This window comes from Epinephelus moara, chromosome 16 (assembly GCF_006386435.1).
Source record: "Epinephelus moara isolate mb chromosome 16, YSFRI_EMoa_1.0, whole genome shotgun sequence".
Taxonomy (NCBI): Eukaryota; Metazoa; Chordata; class Actinopteri; order Perciformes; family Serranidae; genus Epinephelus; species Epinephelus moara.
In genome coordinates, this window is record NC_065521.1 from 17,901,115 (window position 1) to 17,917,643 (window position 16,529).

Sequence of the window (16,529 nt, forward strand, 5' to 3'; positions counted from 1 at the left end):
CTGTCCCGTCACATCTGATGTCAGATCAAAGGGGATTGGCACCGTTTGGCACGTTTGGCACGCGTAATGGAAACCCAACCTGATTTGATTAACACAGCAAACTAATGAGTTCACGTCCCTCTCAGCCAACCACAAACAGCCACAGCATCAGATAGGGAGTATATATTCAGCATCTGTCATCTTAGAAAAGTCAAAAGAAAAGAAACAGAGTGAAACTGCGAGAGAGAAAGAGAGAGCGCATGCATGCACGAGAGAAACGCAACATTGATTTACAATTGTGGTGACCTCCTCCCAGGCTACCTTTGCATCATCAGCCCGTGGAGGTTTGCTCGCAGTTCCGTATATTCGGACACTGCGAGCTTGGACCTCCCGGACCAAAACATCAGTTTCCTCCTGGGAGGAGTTTGGCCGTCTGATGCTGTTGCTCTCTTCTGCAATGGCGAATTGAGTCAACTCTCATTACGCCTTCGCGTGGCAAGAGGGGCTCATTTGATTGGTGTGATGTGTGTAAAACCCACTCCACGCCTTCTCTCCTCCCTCTTTCCGACTTGCGCAGGTAAGAGGGATGGAGGTGGGAAAGAGGAGTAGCTGCGCCAGGCGCACGGTGTGCCAAACTAGCAAAATCCGCCTGGCCACACCCAGTTGGCGAAGCGCAGGTGCCGGTCTGCGAAACTAGAGCCCATATTGTCACAACACTAATCAGTTTCCTTCAGATGTGCAGACTCACACACACACACACACACACACACACACTTTTAGACACACATCCAGGTGGACTGGGTGCAGTAACACTGATAATTGTTCCGACAGCAGCTATGACAGCTGTGAAAGCCTGAACGACAGACTGGACAGAGAAATGGCCTCATTCACTCATTCACTAACACCTGCTTATACAGTGTAAGGGTAGTGTGTGTGTGTGTGTGTGTGTGTGTGTGTGTGTGTGTGTGTGTGTGTGTGTGTGATGGTTTGTCAGACCTGTTTAATATGTTTGATATGTTTTCATCTTGAATTCTGAGCTCAGACTTTCAGATAAATATAGACAACATACACCACAGTTTCTCTCTGGTCCTTTCAAACTCTATATGATTAGACAGAACTGATAAAAGAAAGGATAAGCAGACTACAGGAAAAAGAATAAATGTTATTAGTAAAAAGGAAAGGAAAGGGGGAATGAAGGAAACACTATATGAAGCAGGCATTAAGCAGAGAAGCAGAAAGGACAGGATAGTAACTTTTTACTTTTCGGCTCCAGGAGACGCTGCCTGCCCCTTACATATTTTATCTGTCCCGCTATTTATATAAAAAAACCTGCTAAATTATTGATACATCAAGCCAGCGCTACCCTTCGTGTTTCTCTATCACACAGCGTTCCTGTCTTTTTCAAACACTAACTCTCATCTGCACCGCCTTGTCAAACACATTTATTTTTCAGTAAAGGCACAAGGTTGTTCTCTGTCACAACTCTACTGAAGCTATTCTCAACCAGTGGGCTGTGGCTCAGAGCGCCGTGTAGTGGACCGTGGAGGTACTGCTAAATGGCCAAATGGTTAAAGTAAATAATTCAAATTTTTGGTAATTTAAAAGGTCATTATTTTTATGTCTAAATATGCTCAATAATTCACAAAAATAAAAATAAAATAATTCAAGGAAAAAGCAAAATTTCAATGACCAATTATATTTGAGAATCATCAGAGAGACATATGTGTTGTGCCACTGTAGCTAACATTTCCTCTAACTCAGAGACAAAAATGAATCCGTTTTTGAACAAAAACCTGAGGTGGGAAACAAGCCTGAGCCAGTTCAAGCTTCAAAGCATGTGGTGAGGAAATATAACCCTGAATGCATTAAGTTTGGATTCATACTGTAATTTGTTCAGTGAATAATTGTATTCAATGTGTACATGGCTAAGTGGGAAAACACGCAGTAAAAATTGAGTTTGCTTACTGAGCACAATATGACACCTACTAATGCTGAGAATAACTTGAAGTAGAACTTACTGGGTCAAAATTTCACCACTGAGATGATGTAGGTCTTAATGGAGGTTTGAGATTTACCTGCAACCATGGTGTGAAGGTATGAACTATATGACTAGACTTATATAACTACCTAGGCAGAGTGGTATTTTGAGCTAAATGCTAACATGGCCTCAGTGACTATGCTAACATGCAGGCCGAGAGATATGGGGCACTGCTGCGATACGTCATATAAGCAAGGTGATTTGATGGGACATCTTAAGAGAGAAAGAGGGAGAGAGAGACCGGCAAAGGGCCATGGGTTGGACTCAAACCCTGGCTGCTGCAGTAAGGACTCAGCCTCAGTACATGGGGTGCCCGCTCTACCAGGTGAGCTACTGGGCGCCCCCAGTGGGGCGATTTTTATACCTGCAAAACAGACTCCGTCTTTGTAGTGTGTGGTTGCGCCAACTTTAATATGTGCATACTGAATTTTGCCAAGTGATAATGCGGTTACTTATGCAGGGCTCGGAAGCATAGGCTATATTAACCGGTACTGAATTAATTTACTGGATCGTTTGAACTACAGGATGCATTGATTTGATTGATTTATTTTAAAGTGAAATATAAAATCCCCTACAAGGTTAATCTACTATGTCACATTGCCTCTAGTGTAATGAGGTACTCATTTTAATAATTTATATAAAGATTGTTCTCATTTTTTACACAGTTTGATGTAGTTTTTACCTGTTTGGGGGCCCTATAGTTGCGTGTACAGAAAAGAAAAACACCAGTCACGCAAAAAAGAGATGTGCAGCTCAATGCCTGCATGCTTCGGTGGTGTGTAGCCGCTTTAGTTGATTATGATGGAGGCGCTCTGTTGCATGTGTTTTACTGTCTATGCCTATGTATTTAGGCTGTTTGTGTGGCATACTGACATGCTAACATTTGCTAATTAGCACTAAACTCAAAGCACAGCTGAGGCTGATGGGAATGTCATTTGATTGCAGGTACATAGAGGTGACAGGTCACAGAATTCACAAAGTTATTACAACTCATCCTATTTTGAACATGAATATTTGTACCAAATCTTACAGCAGCCCATTAAACAGTTGTTGAGATACTCATAAACAGGACAGTCTTTATGAATAGCACTCGATCCAGATGGTTGCATAGATATTGACTGACAGACTGACATTTTCACCCCTGGAGCAACAACGCCAGTGTGGCTAAAAACTCAAAGCCTTTAGAATTTAGATGAGGAGATTTATCTTAACTGCCCTCTATCAGTGAAACCTCCTCAGCAAAAACAGTGCTTCATGATCTCATCGCTACTTTGGCGTCATCTTCCCCTCCCCCTCTCTTTGCTTTCCTCACTTGATTTTTTCTGTCTTTTCCCCTACTGTTCTACTTACTGTATTCTGTGTGTGTGTGTGTGTGTGTGTGTGTGTGTTAGCGCCTGTCTTCCCTCTGGACCGAAGGCTGCATGTGATTCGGCTCTACATGTTTGGTTTCCCCTCAGCCTCTATCCATTTCTCTTCCATCTGTTTCCACTGCTTTTTTGCTCCTCATCTCACTTTAAATGTCCTTTTACTTCATGTGTTTCTCTGAATGTCTCTCAGTCCTTCTTGATTTCACTGTGTTTCTCTCCATCACTTTCTGAGACTGTTTCTCTCTTAATTGTCTACCCTTTCTTTCTTCCCACTCCTTTTTCATCATCTCTGTGAATGGTCTCCATCTTCTCCAGTCCTAATCACTTCTTTTTCCCGGCTTGACTGCAACTCAAAGTTATGAGTATTTAACAAATTCACTGCGTCATCATCATCTTTTCTCTAACTTATTGAAAGAAATTTCATCTGCTGGTCATTATATATTAATTTTTTAAATCCCTCTGACATTTCTCTCTCCCGCCTCTTGTCCTTCTATCTTCTCTTTTCTGTTTCATTCACGTCTTCTGGAGAGCTGCAGGCCTTAACCCACATTACATACACACACACACACACACACACACACACACACACACACACACACACACACACACACACACACACACACGCATACTCACTCTTTACATAATATGTCTTTTTTATATCTGCATGTGTGTGACAGTTAATGGCGTTGATTTCTCACGGTCTAAATAACGTTTTGAAGCACCCCTTCCCTTTGCTGTGTGTGTGTATATTATCTCTCGGTCTACCCTGAGGCAGTGACAGTACATTACAGTACAGTACAGTACTATAAACCATCGTATTCCCCAGAGACCCTGAAGGCATCACGCTGCCTTAAAGTAAATACAACTCAAGTCATTCTCAATCTGACTGACTGACTGATTTACATGCATCCTTGTTTCTTTTTCTTGTCTTTCGTGTTTCTTCTCTCAAGTTTTCTTGCCTCTACGCTTCTTCCCCACATCATTCATTCCTTCCCTCTTTCACGCCTGAATATTTCCCTCCTTAAGACCTCCTTACTTCCCTTCTGACATACATCCCTCTCATTTTTCCTACATAGTCCATTTCTTGCATATTTCCTCTATCGCATACATCCTGAATACCGTATTTTCTTCTTTCCTTACTAACTTCCTTTACTTATTTGTCTGTCATTTTCCCTTTTCTGTTGCTTCCTCACTTCCTACTTTTCACCTCTAAGCCTGCGACTGGATCGATAAAGGGGAGGTTAGAGAGCAGTCGGCCTTTACAGTCATTTCATTGTGGCATGAGCAGAATCGCTTTGAAGGAAAGAAAGAAAGCATAACCGAAAAGGATGTCTGTGTTGTGTGATTCAGCGTCTCTTGAAACCTCTATTCTCTCTCATCCTTTGCCTTTTTGCCCTTTCTTGGTCCACAGTCTTTATCTTTATTTTTCTATCTCTCTTTCCTCTGTGTGTTGCCTTTCCTCGACCTTCCACTCGTCCCCTCATCTATCTCTATTTCTTGCTCAGTTTATATCCAGCTCAGATATTGGCCTTTTCATTTCACCCTCCATCTTTCCTTATTGCTTTTTTCTTCATTCTCCTCTTATGGACCAAGTATCCATGAAAAGACAAAGCTTGTTTTGCCTCGCTTGAAATTTGTGAAAATGAGGCTTCACTCATTTAACAGCTAATGGACTGGAGGCCATGTTACACTGATTTCAAAGTGACAAAAAAAAAATCATTCTCAAGCCAATTTTTTGGTTAATTTGTTTCCTTTGTAACTTGAAGTGAAGTCTTGATTGTTTTCCAATTTCAGTGGTTGCTATAACTTTTTTATTGGCTTGTTTGCTGAGGAACAGTTTGCTAGCATGTAGCATTCAATCTGACAAACCTCAGTGGTTTGCTGCTGCTGTGCTGGTTGCTGCCTGTCTAAGGCCTTCTGTCCGGCAAAGCGTTTTTTTTTCCTAGTTGAAAGCACCAGGTGCTCCTCAGGAAGCACACAGCAGGGAGCATTTGAGAGTGCTTTAGATGTGCCGCATTTTTTTCAGCAGAGATGCTTTGGTTGCTTCTGGTTGCTATGATACAGAATATCCACAGAACAAGACAGCACAAGGTAGAGTATTTGCTTTGGATGAATGGAAGGCTGAAGCATGCAGGGAGAGGACAGACCCACTGGTCTGTGCGGGTTCACGAGAGGAAACACAATATATATACAGTATTTTAACAGATTTCTCCTCTATTGTTGTTGTACATGTAAGATGTGACAGTTTGTCTTTGTGGTATTTGTCCCTCCCCCACTGTGATTGAGCAGTTGAAGTGACAGTGAAGAGTGCCGTGATTTGACCTAAAGTTGAATATTTTTTTAACTCACAATTTTCACCGCGATTTTGACGTCGCAGAGGATCTTGAGAACCACCTTAGGTCGGAGGTGAGACGGCAGATAGTCTGCCACGACGAGTCCTCATATGTGAACAAGCCTACGAGCAAGCAGCCCCCTCGTCTGTGACTGGGACTGGATATCTGGCATGCTAGAAAAGTGGAGAGGTGTGACACGACTGACAAAGAGCATCAACCAATGAGAGGCAGGATACGTCCCACGTCAGCACTCAGAAGGACGGAAGAAATGTGAGGAGGACAAGCCGCAGGGCTGCCACTTGCCTAGTCTCTATATACAGACTCTACATTCAGTGAATGTAGAGTGCCTCCGGAAGAAGAGCGGAAGAGCCCTGGTTTCCGGTGCTAGGCTGTTTGTAGTCCACGTGATATTGATCAATCACGTTTGAGCCAGCTGCAGTTGTTGCCAGGTTAAACGCTCCACACGGTGAACTAACGAGGCGGAACATGATTGGCTTCACTGCAAACTCTGAATCCATCGCAATGGTTCAGCATATTTACTTATATATAAATGGATGTCAGAAACGGAAATTCGCCTCCTCCGCCCAAATCAAACCAGAATGCCGGGGCGTCGGTGGCTTAGTGGTAGAGCAGGCGCCCCATGTACAAGGCTGTTGCCGCAGCGGCCCGGGTTCGACTCCAGCCTGTGGCCCTTTGCTGCATGTCTCTCCCTCTCTCTCCCCCCTTCACACTTCACTATCCTATCAATTAAAGTAAAAATATCTTTAAAAAAAAAAACGGAATGCCAAAAAATCGGGGGTCTGCCCCCAGAGGCTGTATCGCCGTCTGCCGGAAGTCAGACGCCGAATACAGCCGATGGGTTCCGAGAATGCCACTTGCCAGGTCCACTTATTAGCTGCAACTTTGGGCTTGTTTCTAAGGTGGAGTTGCTTATTTGGGCTTGCTGTCTAAACGTCACCTTCCTCTACATATATCTGTCTAATAAGTTATTTCACGGGGAGCACGTTGTGTTTGGACCCAGGATAATAAAGAATATCCATGCCTTTACGTTGTGTCGTCTCCAAGTTTGGTGACGTCACCACGCTATCTGGGGCTCTGTCAGTGAGGGCTCGGTGTAGAAATCTTGTGGTGTGCACACACAGGTCGTAACGCAGTTGGCGAGAGTTACAGTTACGATAGTCTCCGCAACGCAAAATCAGGGTGAAAATCGTGTAATGTGAATTAGGCTTAACTGGCAGTAGTCAGCGCAGAATTCACACAGTGATTGTAGCGCAGTGTAAGTTAGTGGCGCTCCCATTGCAAAGCATTACAAAAAAAAGTTGGACTCAGGGAAAAAACACTTTGGTGGACATGGCCCCTAATGGTTCTACAAATTTATGACCCAGTAGCTCTTCGTTGTTGTCATCCATGGGTCAGTACGTTGTTCTCTCAGCAGTTAAACTGGGCCACCTTACATTATGTCACAGAGGAACGCAACATAAACTCCTAGTTGTTACAGTTCACCAGGTATGTCTTTTGAATATGCGGTCCAGTTAATAAGATTACTAATCTCTTTTGCAGAAATGAAAAAGTCTAATACAGGCCACAGTGGCTCTAAGAGCTGGCAGAGGAGCAGAGTCTTGCATATCCGTGTAGCTACCCTGGTAAGCATAAAATAGTTTCAGTAATCTTTTCCTAACTGTTCATATAGTAGGTATATGTTACTTAAGAAAAGGGTTGTGTGGATTAATGGATTAATACAATTGAGAATAATTTTAATTACTAATCAAATTACCTAGGAACCCAAGCTTATGTAGATCCATGTACCAAGGTGCCAGGTGTACGTACATAGATTTATATCTATGTATACAGCATTATACGTATAGACAATAAAAACAATAAAGAGGGGAGTTCAGAATTACTGCAAGAGATAGAAAGGCTAGTGGAAGACTAAAGTAGTGAAAAGTTGTGAATAGAAGCTATATATAACAGGAGGACAGACAGAGCCGAACGTATGGAAAAGGCAGAGAGGTAGGCCCTAGTATATATAGTGGGAAAGAGTGAGAAAGTACAGTGAGAAGGGAGAGAGGAAAAAAACAAAAAACAATTTACAGTTATCACAGAAGGACGTAAAGAAAATCAGTTCATAAAAGAAAAAAAAACACTTAAGTGAAATACAGACCCTATAAACACTGAAGATGATAAAACCAGAAGAATGAAGAAAAGACAGTGAATCCCACAGAGGAAAGATGAGAGGTTCAGGTCTAACTGCATCCACACAGTGAAGAGTAGGAAGTCCAGCAGTGGAATGAATAGCATTTTCTATTTGTGCTGAATGGTATCGATTGTCTGGGAGGAGATGATTCTGAATGTGTGTGTGCGAGTACTGTTCTTATTTCCAAATATGTGTGTGACCAGAGGCGAAGGGCCATTTGAGGTAAGTGGGGCAAAGCCCCACCTGCTGGCAACAGAAAAAAAAGTGTGGTTTTAGTGAAACTGAGTAACTTAGAAATTAACACAATTCTGGTCATGCTGTTAATTATTGCTGCTGTTTTATATCACTATTTTACAATTTAAGGCCAGTGGCTGAAAATAATAGTTTTACAGTGGTATTTTAAATGTGCTTGACCAGAGAGGTTGTGATGTGGGGATAGCCCAACAACAAATGAAAACAATGGTGCCAATGCCCAAAGCCTTTGCCAATGAGAGCAAATGGCATCAGATATTTGATGCCACGTGCAAGTGTTTGCCTGTTGCTCCACTGCCATGTATTTGGCTATTTGCCAAGTACTTCTCGTCGTTATTTGCTCAGAGCTAGCAGAAGTTAGTATTTCTTTAGAAGATAGTAACTCTGGTCATGATGAATGATGTGGTTTATTTCTACAACACACATTTAAAAGTCTGCCTCTTGAAGATTAAACCTCTTGTTGTCCATCAGCTGTGGGATATTGTTATAAACGAAACATCTGGTAAAAATAATCAGACTTAATGAGACGTGGTTCTCTAAGAACAAAATTGCGAACTGATAATTTGTCAGAGAAGACATTTTTTGCTTTCTGTGCGTGTATAATTGGGATGGGCTGGTACCTGGTCAAGAGCAGGCTGCCATGATTTCAAGCATCTTTCTGAGAGGGTTACCAAACATGAAAGCAGCAGGACAATGTGGGAAAACTGGGCAACATAGCTACCTAAACTGACAGCACACACGACAAGTTGAAGTGAATAGTTATGTGTCCAGTCAGATTATCACCTGTGCTAAAGTGTGTAGAAAATTTGAAACAGTGCATTTTCTGGTTTTGCATCTATGGAAAGTAGTTGCTTTCCCACCATTTTTTTTTTCACTTAACACACTGTGTAAGACAGTTTGTTGTGACGCATGTTTTGCTTGTTGGAATACATGAAGTATGCATGTATCTGTGTGTGGGAGACTTTGTGTGTACACTGTACTGCATGTATGTGTAACACTCCACTTACCTCCACCAGATGTGGCGTGGGGTTGAAGCCACACAGGTTACACACTTGGCTATGACACTGTGTACAGGTGTTGTAGTTGGGCGGGTCGGAGCTGCCAATGTTCAGCTCTGTTTTACAGAGAGGACAGTTCACTTTAGGCTTCACAGGCTCTGGAGCAGGCACGGGGGCCACTGCAGGCTCCTGCTTCTGCTGAGCTTTCTGCATATGAGCAGGTGATTGCTGTTGTCCTTGTGGCCCTTTGTGATGATGAGCAGGCGACTGCTGTTGCGGCATTCCTTGTTGATGGGACATGGTCTGCGGCTTCTGTGATGGTCCACCCATTTGGTGACCTCCCATTTGGCTTGGTGCATGAGGACCCCCCATTTGGCTCGGTGGATAAGGGCCTCCCGCTTGGCTCGGCATATGAGGACCCCCCATTTGGCTTTGTGAATAAGGGCCTCCCATTTGGCCCTGCGCTTGAGGACCCCCCATTTGGCTCGGCGCATGAGGACCACCCATTTGGCTCGGCGCATGAGGACCACCCATTTGGCTCGGTGCATGAGGACCACCCATTTGAGTTGGGCCCCCCATACCAAATGTTTTGGTGCCAGGAGCCCCTTGTTGTTGCTGCCTGTTGTCAGGAGTTGCATTACTGAACACCACCTTGCCTCGTGCAGGGCTTGGTTGGGTGGAGGCCGTGGGTAGAGGGTCAACATTGATCAGAGTACTCGCCTGATTGAGTAGCGATGCTCCAAAGCCAAACAGTTTGGTCAGGCCATCCTGGGCAGGAGGAGGGGCCTGACCCTGAGGTTTGTGGGCTGGGGAGGAGCCAGCACTTCTTGTCTGGTCATGGTGGCGTGCCATAGACTGGTGCATCGGAGAACCTCGACCCAAATCAGGCTGGGAGGGAGCCTTGGTCAAGCCAGGAAGGGGCACAGCGCCTGGGTGTGGAATTCGTGGACCCCCAGGTTGATTTGGACCTCCTGTAGGACCTCCAACAGCTCCAGGAGCTCCAGGACCTCCCTGGGAGTATGGGTCAGATCTCATGCCCTGCTGGAAGGACCCTGTCTGAGTCTGGGGCCCGCCAGGGCCTGGATGTCTCTGTAAGCCTGGGGAGGACTGAGGCTGAGACTGGGGCCCTGGCTTGGATGCAGGGTACTGCTGGGGCTGAGAGTGGGGATACTGCTGTGTCTGGGAGTATGGCTGGGACTGGGAGTAGGGTTGAGTTTGGCCGTAAGGCTGAGACTGTGGCTGCTGCTGCTGCTGCCGCTGCTGTGGGGTGGGCTGACTTTGTGCCAAAGGTTTGGGCTGTGCTGCTGCTGCCGGCTGTGTTGGCTGAGGTGTGGGCTGCTGAGGCTGGACAATGGGTTTGGCTTGGTGGGACGGAGAGTGAATCTGCTGTTGGCTCTTGGAGCGAGGCGTGGTCATATCAATGCCAAGGGCTCTCTGCATCTGACAATTCAGACACAGCCACTCCTGGACCTGCAGACAGAGAACAGATTATTATTTTAACCTTCGTCTGGGACAAATACATTTTAGTTTGTCTGCCTGATGATATCACACGTCTGTATCGGCTTGTTCCAACTCTTCATTAAGGCTATATATCTATAGTCAGTGAAACATTTAAAAACAGTTTTTACGACTGTAGTGATACATCAAATGGAACAATCAGAGATGTACTGTGCATCAGCGTATTTAGCTTAGCATCAAATTTAGCTTCTAAGAATCTCTAGTAGGAATCTCTACTGCAATTGAAGATAAGATTTTGTGGGTTTGAACCATGCTTGGCTGTACAACATGCGTTTTCACTGACTGGATCTGTAAGGTCGAAGAGTTTGCTTTAGTGATGTAAGAGAAGTCTTTGCGCTGAAACCAGGTAAAAGAAAGAGAATAAATAAAGATAGAGGACATCATAGACATAAAACAACTATAATTCATTGGGGGTTTTTTCCTTTCAAAGCTGATTGCAATTGATTACTTTAAATATCATTGCTGACTCAGACAGGATGCACCAGTGTCTCATCTAAACCACATGGACACTGTATTCATTCAGCCAACTTCAAAGCTGCAGATGATAGCGAGAGTGCATTTGGATGGCTACACATAGAATATGGTCCATCTTTCTTCCCGTGGAAAACAGAAGTGCAGAGAGAATAGTTGTAATCAACCAGAAATAGAGGGAGAGAGAGGTAAATCAACCACAAATTGACTGCAGCACTGAGTGATTGCTGAGCCGAAACCGCAACCTGAGTGAAAAAGCATTACATCTCTCACAGACACAGACACACACACACATAAATCCACACGAGTACACAGGTATGCACACACGTAGAAATCAAGTGACACAAGCGATACACACAAACAGATACAATAAGAGACACACACAGTCAAATGAAATGAAAACGAAACACCTCTCAGCATCTAAAAATAAAGGAAACATCACCCCCTCCTCCTCTTCTCCTGTCTTCCTCCTTCCTTCTCCTCTTCCTCCAGACGAGAGCTGATACTCCCTTGTGTCCGGACCTTGCTTGGCTCTCTAATTTCTCCCGACTGCAAAAAACACACAGCTCCTCTTTGAACTGTGCCAACCTGCTCTCGTCCTGTCTTTCTTACTGTAGCTTTGCATCCACCACAGCGACCGAGCTGCAATAAATAGTGCTATTTTAGCTCCTCTGCAACCAGAGCAAAGCTAGTAAATCTGTGCACGTTTCAAGCGTTTCTCCCATCCCCTTTCCTTCCCAGAATGCAATGCGCAAACGTACTGTATCACCCCACCCGTTATTTTTTTTGCTAAAGGACAAGTTGGCTCCTTGAATTTAAGGGGAAGATGTGGGAAAAAAAATGTCTGCATCAGTCACGTACCCTAACTAAGCACTTCCTCCCACTGTGCCGTCCCAGCCTGCTTTGCTGTCTGGCATTTTCTAGCTTGACAGCATTACTGATCCCATGTTCTGTTAACTCAGCGGCTACAACACTGCTACAGCCTGACATCCTTCTTTTCTCCTTAACATATTCTCTTTGTAGCTGTCTTTCCTCTCCTTTCTGCTTTTCTTCTCCCTGTTATTTCTCTCTTCCTCACATATCCCCTTCAGTTTCCCATTTTCCTTGCTTTCCGTCTTTACCCCCATTTTTCTGCTCTCTCTCTGATCAGCTTGAAAATGTAGGTCTCGTTCCTTGAATAGCTGAAGCGGAAGGAGATTTGAAAGTATAATTTTGCTGTGCAGGCTCCTCCCACGTTGTGCTGCCATAATTACATCTGATGAAGATGGCGAGAGGGAGATGAAGAGAGGTAGATAGGGAGAAAGAGAAAGGGGGGGGGCTGATTTTAATGAGTCCCCGTCTATCCCTTTGCTTTATAAGCAACATCACAAGAGACACTTGAATGAATGAGGGATAAAGCGAGGGATGGAGGGACGGGAAAGAGCAGGGAGGAGATGGAGAGGGAGCACACAGCGGAGGGAGAGGAGTCAGCAGTTTTTTAATCCAGGCAGCTCTTCAGCTCTCATCATGTCAAGCTTAATCAACAGCACAGCCACACAGAATATTCTGCTTCACTGTGGTTAAAACCAGTGAATACTTCACACACCTGAGTCCTGTTGCCAACAGGTGAGGTATGATCACGCTGCTAAGGGTTTGTTTGAATGGTCAGTTCACCAAATTACCTTGTGTGGCATCTAGCGATACAAGATTTTGGTTTTAGTCGCCCCAGTTTTGAGTTATCAATCAGTGGAGGTAAATGGAATTTAATTTGCATTTCTCAAAGCATTGGAAATATTATATTCAATGTTCACAATGCAATAGAAACTTGCCTGTCCTGTGTACCACTTCTTCTGTGATCATCTGTGAATGGTTTTCATTGGAACTACTTTTTTGGTAAAAAGTTCCGATGAAAAGTGTTTACACTGAGGTCTGCTGTACTAAAAACAAATTAAACCTAGACAAATAAAACCCATATTATCTGCATGGCTGGATACGGTTAGTGCAAGTAAGAATGATTTCCCTTTTAATTTGGAGTTTGGTTGAACGAACCCTCAAATGCAGGTGCAAGCATTTCTGCAGATTCTGAAACTACAAACTTGTGTGCTTCATGTGCCTACAATACTGCACCACACCATGTTGTTTCTCTATAAAAGGGACAGTTAACCCCAAACATACATCTTACATATTTTTCCTCTAACCTGTCATACTATTTATCATCTGGATGTTTTGGTGTGAGCTGCCGAGTATTGGATATATCAGCCATAGAGATGTCTGCCTTCTCTAGAATATGACGCGATGACACTTTGCTCGTGGAGCTATATGTGCCGCCAACCATGTCACTGTGCAGGCGGAAATGAGCATCTACCAATGTAGGAGGCTGGTGCCTGTGACAATGTGAGATGAAAACATTGTTGGCGTCCTCCTTGGCTGAGCTGAAACATTAGCTAGCTAGTGAGCTAGCAGTAGATGTACGCTTCCTTGTGCGTAGTAATACAGTTGCTAGGTGTAGTTTGGAAGGAAGAAAATAGTTCCTACATGAAATTGCTCATAGCAAGGTCTGTGGATTATCTTGAGGTATTACAATTTATGTATTTTTTTGTTTGTTTGTTTGTTTTTGGTGATTTGAGCACCACAAGTCAACTGGCTACTAGCTCCATCAAACTGGAGAAAGAACAGACATCTCTATGACCAATATCTCCAACACTTTGCAACTCACACCAAATAATCAACACATAGCACTACAAGTAAACGGAAAAATATGCATTTTGGATTTTGGGGTGAACTATCCCTTTAAATGTGCAGTTTGTAGCATAAACTATGGTACAGGACATGTATTCTCAGCTGCTCCCTGTATCACCAGTTCTTACACTATTTATACAGGTCATTATGTATAAGAGCAGACCAAACTGATTTTAAAATAATAATATGGCGGTTGTGCTAATTTGGTATACTGCAGTCAGAACTGTCTTCTGGTTGTTACCAAATCCCTTGAGAGTACACAGTGTACTGAGTTTGGTATGCAGCATGTTTAACAGCAGGTCCAGCCAACATTTTCAACAAAATAATCTCTAAACAGAGTCAATGCAGTACAATAATACAGTCAGGTGATATAATTGTTCACTCACACAGAGCCACAGCACACAGCCAAACTTAGACTGAGAGTTTTTATTCAGTTATTCCTCACTTAACCTTTAACCAGGGACTTCCACTGAGATAAAAAAAATCTTTTTTAAAAGAAAGTTGGCCATGAAGCAGCACGTAGCAACTGAAAATGTAATGACTGCTGGTTAATGCAATAACTAACCCAGGAGGAGAGTTCTACAAGTGAGTGAGAGGAAATGAAAGACTACATTTACTCGATTTTAGAATACAGTATTGTATTATTAGAAAGCAACACTTTCATTTTCCTTTTAATGGTTTTGTTCTAGAGTGCACTTGATTCTTGTATACTGACTGCTTCTATATGTCCCAGTTCTATGGTCTAGTATAGCATGGGGACATAGCATTTCTGTTTGTAGATGATCATAATAATAAAACACCAGCCTGGAGGCTGAGACAAAATGCAGACAGACAACATTCAATCTTGTTTACGGGCAATCGCCATCATCTGACCCTCCAAAACTGCCTCAGGCCTCATGTGAAAAACCACAGCTCTGACGGATACTGATAAGCCCATCAAAGAACAGCTTTGACAGGTGTCTTATGTACCTCTGAGCATTAGAGTACAGGTGTCACCTCAAGTTATAGCCCTTTTACCACTTTCTGTGTACGGCTCACAAACCAGTCAGTTTTCATATGGTGTGTTGGTCAGCTTAGGCAATTTTCGGGCCTGTGGAAGTTATTACACGAATAAGTGGCTGCAAATGTCTTTTCTGAAAGGAGGAAAATGAGCCCTGACAATCTCAAATGATGCTGACTCTGCACTCTCTTGCACTCTGCACTAAGTAGAAAAGGGGTTGGTAATTTTCATGAAAAACTCATTTCTGGAGAAGCTAATTTTCGTCTATTTCTGTCTGTTTTTCTGTATAATTACATTTAAAGAAAAAGGTACATCAATGAGAATGCCAGTGCTCTGTAAAATAAAAGCTCCATCTCATTCAACAATCACAGAAGCAGGGTCTACAGATTATTTTCTTAATCAGCTTGATTCCAAAATACTCAGGGTCTTTGATGCAATAGCACCTGTGAGGTCTCAAAAAACTTCTGGCAAACAAAATGCACCAGGGAGAAATGCCACAACAGTAGCATATAAGAGGAGAGAATGCAGGAAGGCAGAGCAAGGATGGAGAAAAACTTTAGATTGACTATCTGAATCTACAAAGAGAAACATTGTCTCTACAAAGTCTCCCATTTCTCTAGAATTATTAATGGTAATATTAATAATACTCATGCTTTATTTAACACTGTTGATAGGTTAACAAACCCTCCACTGCAGTCACTCCCTGACTCTCTTAAACTGAAAAATGCAAGGAGTTAGCATATTTATTCCATCCCAAAATTGAAAAAAATACCAGACAAAGTATTAACTCCACTCAGAGACAAGTGGACTTTATCACCCTCTGCAAAAAGAACCACCTTCAGGTCTGAATTCACTGCAATTAATAACAAAACTCTCAGAGAAATAGTGCATCTTAAACCATCCACGTACTCACCAGATATTCTGCCTACAAGCTTACCAAAAAGGTTTTTAACTCTTTGGCAGTGGATTTGTTGCGTATTGTAAATGGCTCACTACTGTCAGGCATCTTTCCAGCATCACTAAAAACTGCAGTTGTCAGGCCTCTCCTGAAAAAGAGAAACCTGGATGCCTCAACACTAAACAATTACAGGCATATCTCAAATCTTCGCTTCATAAGCAAGATAATTCGGAAAGTAGTTTTTAACCAAATCAACAATTTCTTGCAAATGGACAACATCCTTGATAGCTTTCAGTCAGGTTTCTGCCCACATCATAACACTACACTGCTCTCAAAAAGATTTCAAATGACATTCGCTTAAACAATGATTCGGAAAGCCTATCAGTCCTGATGTCATTGGATCTTACTACAGCATTGAAGGCTGTAGATCCTAAAATACCACTACATAGACTGAAAAATTGAGTCAGGCTGTCAGGAACGATCCTCAGAGGGGTTAGGTCATATTTAGAAGGTATGTAGTCAGTATCGACAATTGTAAATCTAAAGGAACCAACATGACTTATGGAGTCCCACAAGGATCTCTTCTTGGGCCCCTCCTGCTCAATCTTTACACACTCCCTCTTGGTCAAATTCTCCAAGACAGTTATGTTATTATAGCTATTGAGATGACATCTACACTTATCCAGTGCTCTCTCAAATGGTCCTACAGTCTCGTTTTGTATGTGCCTTGAGAAAGTTAACAACTGGATGCAACAAAAGCTGC

The 16,529-nt window shown here is 43.1% G+C and overlaps 1 protein-coding gene across 1 annotated transcript in view; it reads right to left on the reverse strand.

The window, feature by feature from the left end:
* Positions 1–16,529, reverse strand: part of bsna (bassoon presynaptic cytomatrix protein a) — a 190,626-nt gene that overhangs the window by 82,030 nt on the left and 92,067 nt on the right. Inside the window, exon 3 of the mRNA XM_050063867.1 lies at positions 9,171–10,631. Within this exon, the coding sequence (XP_049919824.1) occupies positions 9,171–10,631 (1,461 nt within the window). The remainder of the gene's footprint in view (positions 1–9,170; positions 10,632–16,529) is intronic.